This window comes from Oreochromis aureus, linkage group 7, assembly GCF_013358895.1.
Source record: "Oreochromis aureus strain Israel breed Guangdong linkage group 7, ZZ_aureus, whole genome shotgun sequence".
Lineage (NCBI taxonomy): Eukaryota > Metazoa > Chordata > Actinopteri > Cichliformes > Cichlidae > Oreochromis > Oreochromis aureus.
This window is the reverse complement of record NC_052948.1, coordinates 10858782-10875411: the sequence shown is the minus strand read 5'-3', so window position 1 is coordinate 10875411 and position 16630 is coordinate 10858782. Positions and strand designations below refer to the sequence as shown.

Here is a 16630-nt window from a genome sequence, read left to right as displayed (position 1 = left end):
TCTCACTTTCTGTCACATCTTTGCAGGTATATGTGAAGAGCTTCAATAACTCAGCATGCTCCCATCACTGCAGGATATTATTGAGAATGGCTGAGGATCAGAAGGGGTATAACATCACGCTGAGAGCCAGCAGGAGTGATGCAGTGCTCGAGACAAAGACCTTTCACTTCCGTGAGTGTCTGTGAAGTCAGAATCCAAACACCACATGTTGTATTTCTATCATGTTTAATAACGTTAACACCTCATCCCTTTTTGTGTCTCAACAGTCCCAGTGTCCACGTCCTCCTTTAATGTATACAGCACAACCACTACTGCCCTTCTGACATGGAAGCTTCACAGGCTGCAGACCCTGTCCTCCATAAGCCTGTACAACACACGCACAGAAACTGTCGTGCACATCTTCAATATAAACTCTTCAGAAGTAAAATCCCAGTATACAATGAAAGGTTTGCAGCCGGGCACACGCTTCAAGGCCAAAGTCACAGTGACTACATACCTCAAACAGTTTAATATAACCTTGAAGCAGAGACTCAGAATTCTTCTGGAAACAGGTATTGTGAACATTAGTAATCCTGTGATCGCATGACCACAGCTCAATTATTAACCTTTGAGTGACTGCAGTCAGGAATTTGTGCTGTAAGCTGATTGTAATATGTTTCTCCAGCTCAGTGCCCACCTGGCTGGATGGCCATTGGGGGCAGCTGCTACATTGTGAGAAGAACAGGCTTGACCTGGAGTAATGCACAGCACAGATGTTCAGACCTTGCAGCTGGAAGTCATCTGGCTAACCTGAAGAGCCTGGAAGATCTGGTTTTTATATCTTCTTACCTCCTGTCCCAGAACAACTTGCTGCTGCTATGGACCGGACTTAATGACCAGCAGGTATGCACGAACATATTTTAAAATCACTTTAATCCTAAAAAGCAGCATTTATAATGACTTTAATTTTTCATTTTTGTGCTGTCAGAACAATAACAAAAAATCACATCTGAGAGTTGTCATGAATAACTGAGCACTTAGTACTTTAGAGAGGATTTTCTAAAAACAAAAGAACAACATTTTGATTAAATATATTGGAAAAACATGCACTTAAATATCCTCCAGGGTTAGGTGGTTGTGGAATGTGTGCTGCATGACATTAAATTTAAACTTTTTTTCTGTGTAAATACAATTTCCTTGCATAAAAGTTTTTCACACTTGAAATCAAACACAAACCCTGGGAGAAAAAAAACAGAGGTTTTGCATTTTGGTAATTATGAATATGTTTTTATGAAAAAATGTAAAATATGCTTAACAAGGGAGGTCTAAAAAAAAATAAAATAAATAAATAAATATTCGTGGTAGGATTTTACTAAAGTTTTGTCAAAATAATTTAGTTAGAAAAACTCTGCAAGCCATCGCTGAAGTGCTGGATATCGCAAGGGGAGGTTTTTCACAAAACGTTGTTCACTTTGACAACACTTCACCACAGCAGTTAACCTTCAATGGAAAGTTTGTTTTTCATACTTAAATAGCATTCGACTCGTGATGTCTGCCTCTTTCTTGCCCTACAGGAGGAGGGCCGACCTCTCTGGTCTGATGGCTCATCATATAACCGAACAAACACTATGAAGACTCTGCTACCAGCCAACCAGACGGACTGCTTTGCTTTCCAGAGGAATGCCACGGGGCCGGGATTCTTTCTCACTCCATTCTTCTGTAACATCCCCTTACCCTTTATCTGCCAATATCAAAGTAAATAACTTGTGCACGACCCGTCTATTAGCCAGAATATAATATTTAACAGTGGTTGTAATGCATAAGTCATATGCAATATATAATTTGGGAGGATCACCACATTTCATTTGTGATATTGCACAGCACTTACCGATTCAAACCTTGCAATTTGTGAGCACTTCTGGCACTTATTTTTCTTTTCAGGGTGCTAAGGTATTGCTTTTTCCTCCTTTACAGCACCTTTAGTTCCTGCCTCTTTCTCATTTGACCTGGTTCAGGTGACAGAGGACCTGGTAGAGCTTCGTTGGAGTGATCTCTCACTCTGTAACTCGCCTGCTCATTCATCATTTGAGGTATTCCTGCAGTACGAAGAGGAAGAATACGGAGAGTGGGATCCAAGTGAAGAAGAAAGGCAAAGGAAGCAAATGGGCACAAAGAACCAGAGCACTCCTAAAAAAATTGTAAGGGTCCCCATTTCGATCTCTTCTAGAGGCGTAACTTTAGCAGGTTTATCTCCAGGAAGCATCTACTCCTTCACCCTTCAAGCTTCTCACCCTCCAGGCTTCGCTTGGAGCTTGGGACAAACACAAATTGCATATACCAGTGAGTGTATTGATGACCACTTACACAATTCAAAGAACATTATATTAATCGAGGCTGACTTTTAATATTTACACTGCCTTTCTTACAGGACCTCATCCTGCTCAAAATATCACTGTTGGTCCCGTTACAGCCAGTCACATTAGCGTTCATTGGATGCTGCCAGAAGCGTCATCTGTGGCTGGCTGGACTTTTGTTGTACGATATGAAGACATGTCTTCGAAACAGGATGGTGTAGTTGGCATGGCAAACATCTCCAAGTCATCTGGGTTGAGGTCCTATACTGCAGTAATTGGAGGGCTGGAATCTCACAGGAAATACAGGATTGAAGTATACACAGTTACCCAGCATGGGATAGGGAGCTGTGGACAGGCAACTCTAACTGTAAAAACTGGTAAGCATGTAAATATTAGATTCATGAACAATTTCTAAAAGCTTGTTGTACAGTAAGTACTGTCTGGTGCCATGCTCTACCTACTTTTAAATTATATTCTAGGAATGATCTTATACTTTTTAACAATCGTATGGCTTATTTGAAATCTCTGCAAATACTGATAAGATAAGGTAAATTCAAATGCAAACTTTACAGAAAATTTAAATTATTCTACACATTAGTTGCTCATGTAAGCAACCTTTAGGTCTGTCCAGTGTACTTAAGCGTTGCTGTGAAGTGGAAGACAGTATTGTGATGCCAGTGTGATTCATTTCACCAGAGTAAAAGGCGCAAAGTGTCACAAGTGAAGATGGCATGAACACAGACTATTGCCTTCTCAAAATATGCATCTTATTAAGCAGCTAAATAGCTTCACATCCAAGTGGGCTAGTTTCAGTTTGATTTTTAGTGCCATTCCCACGTTACTTGAGAGGTTATTAATTTTTCGCATGTGTTTAAATCTACTCATCAGTATTCACTGATGATCCTGTTGGCAATTATGATTTCATAGATGTGTTTCTGACTGCTTTGCAATGCTCTTGTAAATAATATTGGCACTATTGATTTTTTTCAGTACAATCTTAAATGAAATGGTTATGTGCAAGTATGCATAAGGAATCGTGTAACTCTTTAACCTCTGACTTTGAAATAATGCTTGTTTGTACTTCTTAGCGGTGAAGGCTGTCAGTGGTCTGGTAGTGATAAGCACCAGGAGCAGAAATCTGACTGTCTGTGGCACCCATCCACCCCGCAATCCTCCAGATGGTTACTTTATCACATCCCAACCTCTTGACAATCCTACTGCTCCTTTGTTGTGGCTAAACCACTCCACCTCAGATGGACACTTGATAAATGGATCCATGTGTTTTAATTTGGGCACATTTACTCCTGGTCAGACGTATGAAGTTGGAGTTGTTGCTCTGAAGGGAAATGACAGGAGCGAGAGGTCTAGCGTCATACACACCACAGGTAAGAGAAATAATAAAAGTGTCCAAATAGATGTATTGCAATGTTTTATTATCTAAGACACTCCACTATCTGTCTTTGACTCTTCTTGTTTGTCTTTGTGTATATAGCTCCAATGCCAGTGCAGGTAGCAGTGCCTGTCTCGGTGGGTACAAACTATGCACAACTGTACATTCAGCATCCACAGCTGGGTGTGATGGATGGCGTAAAAGTGTGTGCGTGTCCTGGAGACTGGGATACTGTTTGCAAGGGTTTGGGCAACTATCTATGTGACTGGTACTCCCTTGCTGCTCACGTTCATCTCATAAACCTCAGCAACCTCAGTCCGGGGTCACCGTACCAGCTCAGAGTGTACAGCACGAGCCGAGAGCAGTTGGGACCACCATACTACAGCCGCCTCTTTAGAACAAGTGAGTTACCTCTGTCACTACCAGCACATACAAATGCATGCACTACTCAGAGTGTGCGTAACAACTGCACTTAAACTGCTTCTACCTGAGAGGTGTCAACACAAACACAGAGATTTAAGGCCACTTTAATTAAGATAGCTTAGTGCAACCCTTGACTGCAGTGGAGCTGATCATATCATCCTATTTCACACAACTAAGATAGACACATAGAGTCCAGATGGTAAGTAATTGGGTAGATATACATGTTTTGTTCTTCGAGCTCTATGCTTCAGCAAATTCAATTTGAATCAAATAATGGATAAGGCCACTAAAATGTCAAGTCACAGATTTAATTTGAGAAAGCTTATTCAAGTATAAAAAGAACTCGGTAAGCTACAGTGTATCTCTTTGATCAAAAGTTCCTATTTTGCAGTGGGTTAAGTTGAAACTGCAGTATTAAAAGATGATGACCAAAATAGGTCAGGGCTGACTGAGAGAGCTGCCCCTCAGGCAGAGGTGGAGTAGTCTGTAAATATGATGAGGAAAGTGATTAAGCGAGTAATGAAGCTCAAACAAAGACAAAAAAAATCTACGCTTTTTTTTATAATGCATGTGCACAAAACTGGAGAAACACAAATAGAAAAATGTATTATGGATGACCTGAAGAACATTTTTCAGGCAACTGTAAAGACATGTAAAAAAAAAACCAAACACTTTATGTCTGTACAAAACATCACAAATGCTCTCAAATACTTTTGTCAAAGATTAAGAGAAGCCCTCATCATAAGACCCCCAGAAACACAAGAGGCAAACTGCTATTCAACCCAAATGACAGAAAAGCCACATTACACATAAGAAAAGCAAGAAAACAAAAAATAAGAGGTATACGCTATTTCTATTCATTTATTGTAACTGTCCCAATTCTTACAGATGGATTGTATGAAAAGAGTCGTGCAAAAAAATTCAAGCTACTACTTGCTGTGTATCCTCGCTCAGTAACAAATTGTTGAATGGCCCATGATAGAGGTTAGCCATCTAAATATTCCTGAGGCGGTAGCAGATGTATTCCCCAATGTAAATCTCTTTTCTTGTTTACTGTTTGTGGATGGTGGTTGCTTTACCGTAATCTGGAGAGGGCTTATTTTCTTTTGCACTCTTCATTTGGCTTCACTTAAAAGAAGATTGTGCATCTTCATCATCTCATGCAGATAGCAGTAATTCAATTTCAAATGTAATCCATCCTAATCTTGGCATGACTTCACTGTTTCTTTTTCTTTTTTAGATTTTTAGTGATAACATTTAATATTTATAAAAAGATGCATCACAGAGGCCGTGCTCAGAACTGTATGATAGATATTGTATTTTGATCCCTTTGTTTGAAACCTCATATCAAACTATAACACTAATTTTCCGTGGAGTTTGGATTTTCTAAATGAATAAAATCTTTAAATCTGTGTCTAAAACAAACGTATGATTCTATGTTTGCATAAATTATCAGAACTTTTAATAATGGTTACACTTAATGGGATGTGATATATGCTTTGTAACTTTAGGTCTGGCTCCTCCTAGCAGAGTAAGGGAGGGTCAGGTGACAGATACATCCATTGAGCTGCTTTGGGATCCTGCACCAGGCCAGGATCACAGCTACGAGGTCATCTGCCTCAACTGTGAAAGCTCACAGAAGGTAAAAACACAACAACAAAAAAAGCTCCCAAAAATTCACCTGTTTAGGAAGCATATCAACAGAAGCCTTTCTTTGATTTCCCCGACAACTTTTCAGTGTGTGGTTTGATAATTAAATCAGAAGTTTTCACATCCACTGAAATAAATTACCTTGAGTGTTGCACTAATCAGAAGTAGCTTCAGGGGAGACTTATGGTAAACAATAATTGGCATGTTTTTAATGTATTCAGTATAAATATATACACTTCTGTAAGAATTATAATAAGGGTCTCGGTCAGCTTTGCTGGTTATCTGATTTGTGTGCTGCAGGTGCAGAAGGTGTTGAGCCAGAGTGCAGTGTTTTCAGGTCTTACTCCAGGTTCGCTTTACCGTTTCGAAGTACGGACAGAGAAGCAGTCCTTTACTGACAGTTCACCAGTTACGATTAATATCACTGCAGGTAAATACAGACACACAAGTACAAGCACGCCTCCGTCTCTCTTTCCTAATAACTATCACTTTCTGCTGTGCTAGCTCCCAGCCCGGTGGAGGTCTCTCTTGTCAATAAAACCACATCATCCATATGCATTAGTTGGAGTATGTTGAGGGGATTGGTGACTACACTCATCCTGTCGATCAAAAACAGAACAAGCACTCAGGAGCTGATCACATCTTATCAGGAGCCCAGGTCAGTCTCCTTTCTTCTCAGCCAGTACACAAATTACTGCGGGTTTATGAGCCTGGCGTTTCAATCATCAGATCGAAACTACTCCATAAAAACACAGAGTGCTAAAGCTGTGTGTGTACACAGATTATTCTGCTTCAAGTGCCTCGCTTCTGGAAGCCAGTACACAGTTGAAGTTATTACCATCAGTGGGGACAGAAGAAGTAAACCTACTACTATGACCCTCTGTACTAGTAAGTGTTCAATCGAATAATTTTGATGAAGTACAAAATAGATGAGCACAAATAAATTCAAATGTATTAAAAAATAGCACGTATTAGATAAAGAAGAGAAGCAAAATTACTTCTATCTGCATTTGTTAAGGTTCACTTCAAAGGTGGACCTGAATGCAGACAGAGTAAAATCAAGAGTGAGCTTTATTTAAAAACTGATAATCAGAGTCTATAAAAAGAGCAAAACATACAATAGACAGCCAAACAAAGAAGAACGCCGGACTATATTTAGACTGAAGACTAACAGGGCATCGGGGATAGAAGAGGAATGAAACACAGGCAAGTAATCAAGACAGTCAGACTGGAAGTAAAACACAAAACAAGACACCAGAGAAAACCAACCATCAAAGTAAAGCAGAAACAATCCAAGAGATGGAGACAACAAGACTCAGACTAAAATGAAGGCGTAAACACAGAAACTAAATTTGGCATAGGGATGCACAGGCAGGGAAACACGAGTAAAATAAAAACACAAGTTAAAAACAACATCAGTTACACAAAACTTTATCGCAAAAATCGAATTCATCATTAGAATAACCATAAAGTAAAGCAGGAAACATAAACTTAATAATGTCACAAAAACTCGAAATTACTAAAACAACCGCAAAATCAAAACTGAATACAACAGAAAACTACAACTCAGAATAATCACAAAACCCCAGGACAATAACAGTAACAGGAATTACGGGACAATTTCAGTCTTCATTTATTCCACTGAAACTAAATTTATTATTACACTGTTATATCACATTAGTCAAATTATTAAAAAAATACCTAAAATTTCTACAGCAAATTTGGGTAAAATTGTATAAACTTTAAACATTTTGAAATCGCTGTGTTACAGCAACCAAAGCATCAAAAACAATTTAGCTCATTAAAGTAAAATAAATTCACACAAAATAAAATATCTTGGAAAGGTAAAAAAATTACACTAAACAACGAAACAAGGAACTTAAACCAATAAAAATATACAAAAAAGTACAGAAAATATATTTAATAATGTAATACTATAATCAATTATGTTGCATATAGAATTAGGTCCATAATTTGTTGGACAAAGATACATTTTTTTGTAGCTTTGTCTCTGTATACCATTAAAGTGTATTATAAATAAAGTCAAGATGTGATTGATGTACAGACTCTGAGCTTTAATTCAAGAGGTTTAACAAAAGCACTGCATTGATTGTTGTGGAATTACAGACATTTTTATACATAGTCCCCAATTTTCATTCCCCAAATTGTAATAATAAACCATTATAATGCTTATTAGCTACAGTAAACATTAAAGTAATTGATTCTTTTGCTAAATTTAGCCCATCTTTTGATTGCCTGATATTCAAATGCACAACTTTTACTTTTAAAAGACTGTTTTTATACTGCAGTATTGCTACTTGCACTAGAGTCTCAATACACCCTCCACCACTGGTGCTCGGTTGTATCCAGTGTCGCCCCCTGCTGGCATAGAATGAACTAAGCCAGTAAAGCACAGAGAAAGTTTAACTTGTTAGGTGTGAGTGTGTGGTGTCAAATGCTAACAAGCATCTTGTCTCAAGTTCCTGAGGTGCCACAGGAAGTGACTCTTTCAGAAAACGCAGTGACGTCTGTGTCTGTCACCTGGAGACCGCCACCAGGACAGGTGATGCAGTACAAGGTAAGACATGCACAGCAATGTACAAGTCCAGAGGCAGAGGCAGTATGAGGTGCCATGGTATATTGATATACTGATTCATACCCCCAAAATATTGATTAATATGACTGATGGATAAAAGTACATCACCTGGGTCAGGTTCTACACTCACCTGTTTGTTACTAAGCAACTGCTGTTGGCACGCCACGGATTTGGTTACTTCAGAGAAATATGACCTCCACGGAGCTACATCCAGGAAGAATGACCAAGCACATTGCTGACACACAACAAAAGTGCTCACCGAGTTATTATTTGAAGTAGAAAATATGAGCAGTATTTAAAATGTTGAATAAAAATAGACAGAAATATAATCTGTTATATTAGTTGTTTTGTTTTTTTTTTTTTCTCAGCTTCTTTTTGGCCTGCTGTCTGTAGACAGGAAATCATGGACCGAGGTGCGTGTCCAAGGCACAAGTTGTGAGGTGAAGGATCTGATCCCCGGATCAGATTATGGGGTTAGCATTCAGAGCGTACTGGGCTCAGACTCCAGTCAGGCGGTCCACAAAGGGTTCAGCACACGTGAGTGACGCAAAAGCATCTAGAAACAGAGACGCACCAAAACAAGAGCATCTTCCAAAACAAGAGGCAAAAATTCTAAATTGTGTTTCAGGCCCAGCAGGATTACACCATCTCTATTTAGATCACCTGACCTCTTCTTCTGCGTCTGTGAGCTGGGACAGTGCACATGGAGAGTTTGACTTCCACCGAGTGAATGTGACCAACACTTTAGTCACGACCACACTCACCATACCCAAGGAGAAGCAGGTTGCTGTGGTTACAGGGTTGCTGGGTGGCTGCAGCTACAACGTGACCGTTGAAAGAGTGAAAGGAGTAACAGCAGGACGCTCTGCGTTTCTGTCTGTAACTACAGGTAAATGATATTACAAATTATGCCGGTCAGCACCTCCACCCCGTTCTTATCACCTACCCTGATCATGTCTTCATAAATGTTAGAAACTCTCTGCTAACATTGTTTTTCCCTTTCATGTTCTTCTTGAGTGCCAGCCCCTGTGCAAGGATTGCATATCACGAACATATCTGCATGTGCCTTCTCGTTGCGTTGGGAACAGGCAGTAGGGTGTGTGGATCATTATCAAGTAAATCTGCTACCAAACCAAGGAAATATCACCATGCACCCCGCACGTGACGGATACATTCAGGTACACACATACTTAGTAAGACGCATGCTGTTTAAAGGTTGAGTTAAGAAATGTACCATAATTGTAGACGCTGGGACAACAAGCGTGTCAAAAGTTCACCTAAGTACCATCAAAGCCTTTGTCGTTTGATCAAAGCAGTGTTTGAGTAAAAGGAACAAACTCAGAGTTGCAGTAGTGTTGTAATATTAAAGAGAAAAAAGTACACACGCATACACACATAGATCTCTTGACCAGTCACATTCCGGCTTCTACCGGCAGCCAGGTGTCAGTTACCCCCCAAAATGTAACCTGACACACCTCAAACCACACACATAGACAGCACACAGAGTTGAGTAATAGATCTCATTATTTGTTAAGTTGCCCTCTTGAGCTCAACCCTGAATCATTCATTTGCTGAAGCAGCTCTCCCAGAGGGAGAGACCAGTGGGAGACTGTTAGCCTTGTGCTAATGAAAGGACCCACTGCCCTTCCTTGTAAAATTCCAAACATTTTGGACTACCTCAAGAGGAGGATCTTTCAGTATTTAATGCCTGGACGACTAACCCTGTAACCTTCATTAATGCCATTAACCAGCAGCTTCTAGACTCGGAGTCATCCCTCTCCGGCTCACTGGATTACCTGTAGCCCACTGCTAACGTTTGTGCACTAATTCTGGAAACAGCTATACTGGTGAGGCCTCTAACCTGCTGTGACTAAACTAAAGCTAACTCGAATACCCAGCATGGCCTTCTTCTCAGACATCCTACTGCTCACACTGTGCCTGGGCCAGGTGTATTCACAGGTAAGAATTAAACAATGGTTACATGGCTTTGGTGCACACAGTTATTTATAAACGGCGCACATAGATATGTTATGTATGTGTAACAGTAATACACTAACCATTCAGAGTCACGTTTCAGCTTTACAAATGAATGCACATGCAGTAAGATCAATTTTAAAGCACCCTTTCTTTCCGTGTCTGAGTGTTTAGTCATTTTTCTGAAAGGTAACACACTATCCAACACCTTGATGTCACAGATGCTACAACATGCACTGAAGCAAAAAAGCAGTGATGCAGGAAGCAGAGCTCGTCTGTCTCACAGACGTTAAAATACAAACAAGTGCAACCACAAGCTGTCATCCATTCACTAATACCCACCTTCAAATTGATTTAGATGGATGAGGAGAGGTCTGGTAATTCTGTCATAGGCAGCATAATGGAGTAAAATAATGGAGTGAAAATTGCATGTATTTTGTCATTTAGATGAATATTACTGCAAAAAAATTGAAGAAAAAAGACAATAAAAGACAAATGAAAAGACAATAAAGGGATTACTGCTGCATGTGTTGTCTAAAAATGTTTAAGCAATTTTTCAGCTGTCTATAATTTTAAGAAATAATGATTTTGCATAAAATCCGGTTTAAAATCCATCAAACAAAAATACATTTAGGTTTTAAAAGAGTAATAATTGGGAAATAGCACGTTACATTGCTGATGAGCAAGTAGATTTATTTATTTTTCTGCTCCCACAGGCCGATGTGGTAAATGTCAGCCCCAAGACACAATACACTGTAACAGTCACAGCAGCCTCCTCCTCTAACATCAGCCCTGGAGTCAGCCGCATGATCAACAGGAATGGGAGTGGTAAGACACACACACACAGTTTGGTGTTGTTTGTGTACGTTTTGTTTTTTCAGGTGTTAAAGCACCATCAGGAACTCATTTTGCATTTGCTCACTGTATATATATATTACACACACACACATACACACTGAAGAAAAGGGATTGGCACAGTGGAGGTGTGTGTGCGTGTATAAATGTGTGTGTGTGCCTACTTTGCTGTTTAATTCCTTTTAGGTAACTTAAGCCTGGGCTTTTGAACCACAGGATGAATGGGTCTGCAGTGAATGTCAGTGAAATGCCACTGCTGTGTGAAGCCTTATTCATCAGGGTTCAGCCTAAAACACCCTTCACGCAGACCCAACACACACACACACCCACACACACTCAGCCACAAACACACACACACACACACACACACACACACACTCAGAGGATCAGTCTACTACAGACAACAACACCATTCTTCAGACGACACTGTAGTCTGTCGAGTAGATAATACAAAAGTTATTAATCAAAACAAGTGTAGTGAGTTTGTTTTGTTGGTGATGTTTTACACAGGAGAAGCTGAGGGGATTAGATAAGAGATTACATATTTGAGCCCACTGAGGCGCCAGTTGGCTCAAGTACAGATGATTAACAGACATGTAATATACAGCTATTTGTGTAATTTTAGATATTTTTACTGCTTGTGTTCTGCTTGTGTTTACATCATCTCCTCTCCTTCACACGGTTGCCCTCATCTTCATCAGTTCCTGGTCCACCTTTAGGCCTAGAGGGAGAAGCTGTCGGCTCTAATGGCATCCTGCTTTCCTGGAATATACCGTCTAAAGCCCAAGATATAGATGGATATGTCATAAGGTAGTTTTTCAAGATCTTCTTTGGAAAACTGTCTAAGATACATACACTATCATAGTTTAGTATAGTCAAAAGTTTCGATCTCGCATCTCATGTAAAAGTGCAGTATAATCAGCAACATGTACTAAACAAGTGCTAAATACTTTATTCTATCTATTTATTGATCTATCTATATCTTTTCTACTACAGAAAAGATATAGAGAGGTGGAGAGAATGATCTCATCATAAACTGGCACGCTGCCATGTAGTTTTTCTGTCACGTTTACACATGTTGCCAAAAGGGATGTCGCAGAATACCTTCTGCTGGACAACCTATACAACATCAACAATAATCACTTCTTCACTTTTACAATTTTCATTTATTGACCGTTATAAATGCAGATGCCAATATTAGCAGCAAATAGCCAGAAATTGGCATTTGAGGTGTTCGAGATACATGTCTACAGTACAACCTGGCTTTTTTGTGCAGAAATGGTTTGAAATACTTTCCTAGGGATTATTTTTAATGTTAAAAATATATTGCAACAAGACCTTATTACTATATGTTAAAAATTCAAAGATCAGCACAGAGCTAGTTACCAGTTTTTGGATTAATGTAGATCAAAGTGAAATATTCACTTCATGAAGCAGCTGTATACAATAATAGTAAGTAAATTCAATTCAGTTTTATTTATACAGCACCAGGTCACAACAACAGTCACCTCAAGGTGCTTTATATTGTAAGGTAGAGCCTACAACAATAGATACAGAGAAAAATCCAACAATCATATGACCCCCAATGAGCAAGCACTTTGGCAACTGTGGGAAGGAAAAACTCCCTTTTAACAGGAAGAAACCTCCAGCAGAACCAGGCTCAGGGAGGGGCGGGGCCATCTGCTGTGACCGGTTGGGGAGAAAGAAGGAACACAGGGTAAAAGACATGCTGTGGAAGAGAGACAGAGATTAATAACAAGTATGATTCAATGCAGAGAGGTCTGTTAACACATGGTGAGTGAGAAAGGTGACTGAAAAGGAAATACTCAATGCATCATGGGAATCCCCTAGCAGCCTACACCTACTGCAGCATAACTAAGGGAGGATTCAGGGTCACCTGATCCAGCCGTGACTATATGCTTTAGCAAAAAGGAAAGTTTTAAGGCTAATCTTAAAAGTAGAGATAGTGTCTGTCGCCCAAATCCAAACTGGAAGCTGGTTCCATAGAAGAGGGGCCTGAAAACTGAAGGCTCTGCCTCCCGTTGTACTTTTAAATAGTCTAGGAACAACAAGTAAACCTGCAGTGTGAGAGCAAAGTGGGGTGATATGGCACTATAAGGTCATTAAGATAAGTAAACAAGAAATAATAAGTGTAGTTGAGTACAGTTCAACAGTTTTGCATCTGACCATAAAGTGTATTTTCATTCAGTTGCATAAATTTCATAAGTGTGAAGTTGAGATATGCTGATCTTAACTAACTGGTTTCTTACTGCAGGTACAAGGAGGTGTGTCCTTACCCTGACCCCGCTTTCACACAGGTGACAAAATACCTGGATATACCAGAGACCCTGATCACTGACTTCACTTCAGGATCTACCTACCACATTCAGGTAGAATATAATAGTCAGAATTAAATTAAGTTTACAGTCAGATTGTTTGGTGAAATCACTATAAACAATAAAACAAAATAAAACTCATTCTGGGGAACTGCTTCAACTTACCTGTTTTGACTACAAAGCCGTGCCTCAAAAGAGTTACAGTGGGAGGGGTTCAAGTCTGCTCCACACCATTTCTTTCATGTCTTTCCCCTTTTTCCTGTCTAGTCTCTGGAGTCTTATCAAATAAAGGCTGACCTAGCACATTTTGTTTAAAAAGTCCCAGATTGAATCAAAACAGAACAAGCTGTCCTGCAGGGATACTGCACATAAAAGAGCTTTTGAATATGAGTTTTTATTATGTTAAAATGTAATGATTAATAGATATACTTCTGGGAACTGTGATCATTGTCCCTCTTAACAGACCTCCTTGAAACTGCCCCCCTCCCATCATGTGAGTGTAACTATGTGACAGAGGATCAGACTATTCTGTTGATCTGGCTGAATACTGGTAATTGATCCTGATTGCATTATTAAACAGGTAAACAGATCTATGGATGAGCCTTGGCTCTTTCCACTATCTGTTGTCAGTGAGCTTGAATGCGATCATGCTTAAAGGTTTTCAGAATTCATTAACCCGCTATGACCTTCATACAAATGGACGTGACACACTTACAGATTATAGCTGCACATACTGCATTTATCTGTGTGTGTTTGCACGTATAATGTTACTAAATTTTACCTCTGAGTTTGCTAGACCTCTAGACCACAGCTGAGCCCATAAGCAAATTCGTATTTCTTCCTCAGCCTGTAATAGAATACATCTGTTCATTCTTGTCACCAAGTGTATAAGGGCTATTATTTCCCCACAGATTTCTCAATAAACAGATTTGTGCCACAGATTAGCTTTTTAATGAAAGCTGCATTGTTGCATTGTATTTTTACAAGGGCAAAAATCTCTTCTGCTCTGTCTTTTTCAACAGTAATTCCTCAAAGTAAAGCCCATTGAGTTTTTCTCTAAAGCTGAATATGAGATAGGTTTTCCTCAGCTTACCTATTTCTGATGTGAAGCTGAAAGCATTCAGTTTAGAAAGGCATGGATACAGTCCTGTTATAAATTTTCTGCTTGATTTTTTTATGTTCTTAAGTGTGATATTGCTTTTCTTCATTTTATAGATTTTATATTACCAAGTTTAATCTCTATAAAATATCCCTCTGTAAGATGACAAGCTTTCTGAGTTATTGACATTTACAAACAGCCCAAATTTTACACTACACAAACAAAACCATTTGTCATGTTGGCATAAACAATGGAAGTCGTATAATAAAGAACAATCTTGCAAGTAGGCAAGTGGTAAACAGAAAAAGTGAAAAAAACAAAACAACTGGAACCCATTTGATGTGTAAGGAACCGACAGAGAACAATGGCGTGATGCGAGTTAAATAAAGGAGGAAGGTTTAGTTAGGAACAGGTGAAGCAGGTGTGAGAGTCAGGTGACGGGAAACACCGAGAAAATCTGAGGACATGAGGGTTATGTTTAGCTCACCTGTACTGTAGTGTTGCACCTGGATCAGCTGATCCATTATGTCCAGTGCTTGTTGAATTATTCTGGGGTTACCCTGTATGTGCTTGGCTGCTGATTGGATGACACTGACACGAACCAGAGAAAAGCCTGCAGCGCCCCACTGCTAACCGTTTCGTGGAAACAAGGTGGAAACAAACAGCTGAACGGCGCGCACTGCTTTCTGATCTCAGGCAGGAACTAAAGACATTTTTTCTTTGTTCTTTTTTAAGATAACATGTCAGTCCCCATAGTACTCCAGTACAAAACTAAAATCCATTTAAGTGACTCCACAGTTGACCTGATAAATTGCTATTTAATTTTGATCCCACTTCTCATGATGTATATTTTTGTTTATTCTTAAATCACTGGAAAAAAATCAAAGACTTGAGACTGTGTTGTGATCTGTTTACATCTACGCTATATAATGAGATATATTTTTGTAGATTATATATCTCTGGGATCTCTGAATCAACTCTGCTACGGCAGCTTGTTCCAGCAGCCTGAGATTAGCACATGACTGGGAGATGATAACTGACAGGAACATGAATTAATCATTATGCCTACCAACACTTCCTCTCTCTCTCTCTCTCTGTTTCTCTTTAGGTAGCAGCTATATCTCCATTTGGAGTAGGAGCATTCAGCAAACCTTTATACATAAAGACAGCAGAGTCCCGTGGGTATTCATGCACAAGCACACAGCCTTGCACGCCGATTCAAGCGTCTCAACATCATAAAAAAATAACTTGTGCATGTATATTTCACTGAATTTGCATGTGTATTTACATCCTGCAGCCCCTGGCCTGGTGACCAATCTCACAGCGTATGCTTATAACCACACCTTCGTCGTCCTTACCTGGTTCTTGCCACACCGCATCAATGGCCTCATCACAAAGTTCGCCGTCAAGGCCAGATTTGCTCGTACTGGGCAGATTGTCCGTATGCTGGAGGTCAATGCAGTGGACATCATGACTGTAGCCCTGCCTCACTGCAATGTACTGTGTTTTTCCTTCACCCTCCTTCTAAACTGTGCTGTTATTGCCAAGTGTTTTTGTGCTATACTGCTTTCCTGTCAAGATGATAAATAGCACAAATGCACAAGGCCGACCATCTTTTCTCTTTCCTTTTTTTTCTTAAATACGCTCTCTTTTTTAATCCCGCATGATTTCATGTGTCTAGGATGCAGCCGATATCCTGTCCAGTGCGACTCTCAGTCCCTTGGAGATAACAGCATCATCGCCACCCATCACCCTCTCTGCTGTGCCCCCTGCAGCCTCTTGGAACGTACCCATATCAGTAGGAGTTGATCAGCTACGACCTTATATTGCCTATCTATTTGAGGTGTCCGCCTTCACCTCTGAAGGAGAGGGACAGGTAGCCTCCACTATGGTTCGCATGCCAGAATCAGGTGTGGAAAAAGAAGCGTGCAAACACTTTAGCACTAATTAAGCTCGTATTCATATTAGCACTGA

General features: G+C 39.7%; 1 protein-coding gene across 8 annotated transcripts in view; it reads left to right on the top strand.

Annotated features, from left to right (window-relative positions):
- The window catches only part of ptprq (protein tyrosine phosphatase receptor type Q), a 43189-nt gene that overhangs the window by 817 nt on the left and 25742 nt on the right, over positions 1-16630 (top strand). For 5 of the 8 annotated variants that reach the window (XM_039615009.1, XM_039615008.1, XM_039615005.1 and 2 more), the window contains exons 3-24: positions 27-171; positions 267-551; positions 665-882; positions 1554-1734; positions 1954-2319; positions 2408-2710; positions 3422-3718; positions 3826-4125; positions 5658-5788; positions 6097-6226; positions 6301-6454; positions 6578-6684; positions 8277-8374; positions 8761-8929; positions 9021-9281; positions 9410-9570; positions 11083-11194; positions 11923-12031; positions 13497-13611; positions 15765-15834; positions 15954-16153; positions 16338-16566. In XM_039615009.1, the coding sequence (XP_039470943.1) occupies positions 27-171; positions 267-551; positions 665-882; positions 1554-1734; positions 1954-2319; positions 2408-2710; positions 3422-3718; positions 3826-4125; positions 5658-5788; positions 6097-6226; positions 6301-6454; positions 6578-6684; positions 8277-8374; positions 8761-8929; positions 9021-9281; positions 9410-9570; positions 11083-11194; positions 11923-12031; positions 13497-13611; positions 15765-15834; positions 15954-16153; positions 16338-16566 (4141 nt within the window). Of the gene's footprint in view, positions 1-26; positions 172-266; positions 552-664; positions 883-1553; positions 1735-1953; positions 2320-2407; positions 2711-3421; positions 3719-3825; positions 4126-5657; positions 5789-6096; positions 6227-6300; positions 6455-6577; positions 6685-8276; positions 8375-8760; positions 8930-9020; positions 9282-9409; positions 9571-11082; positions 11195-11922; positions 12032-13496; positions 13612-15764; positions 15835-15953; positions 16154-16337; positions 16567-16630 lie in introns of those variants that run through there. The other 3 variants (XM_039615007.1, XM_039615012.1, XM_039615011.1) reach the window with 3 other exon arrangements.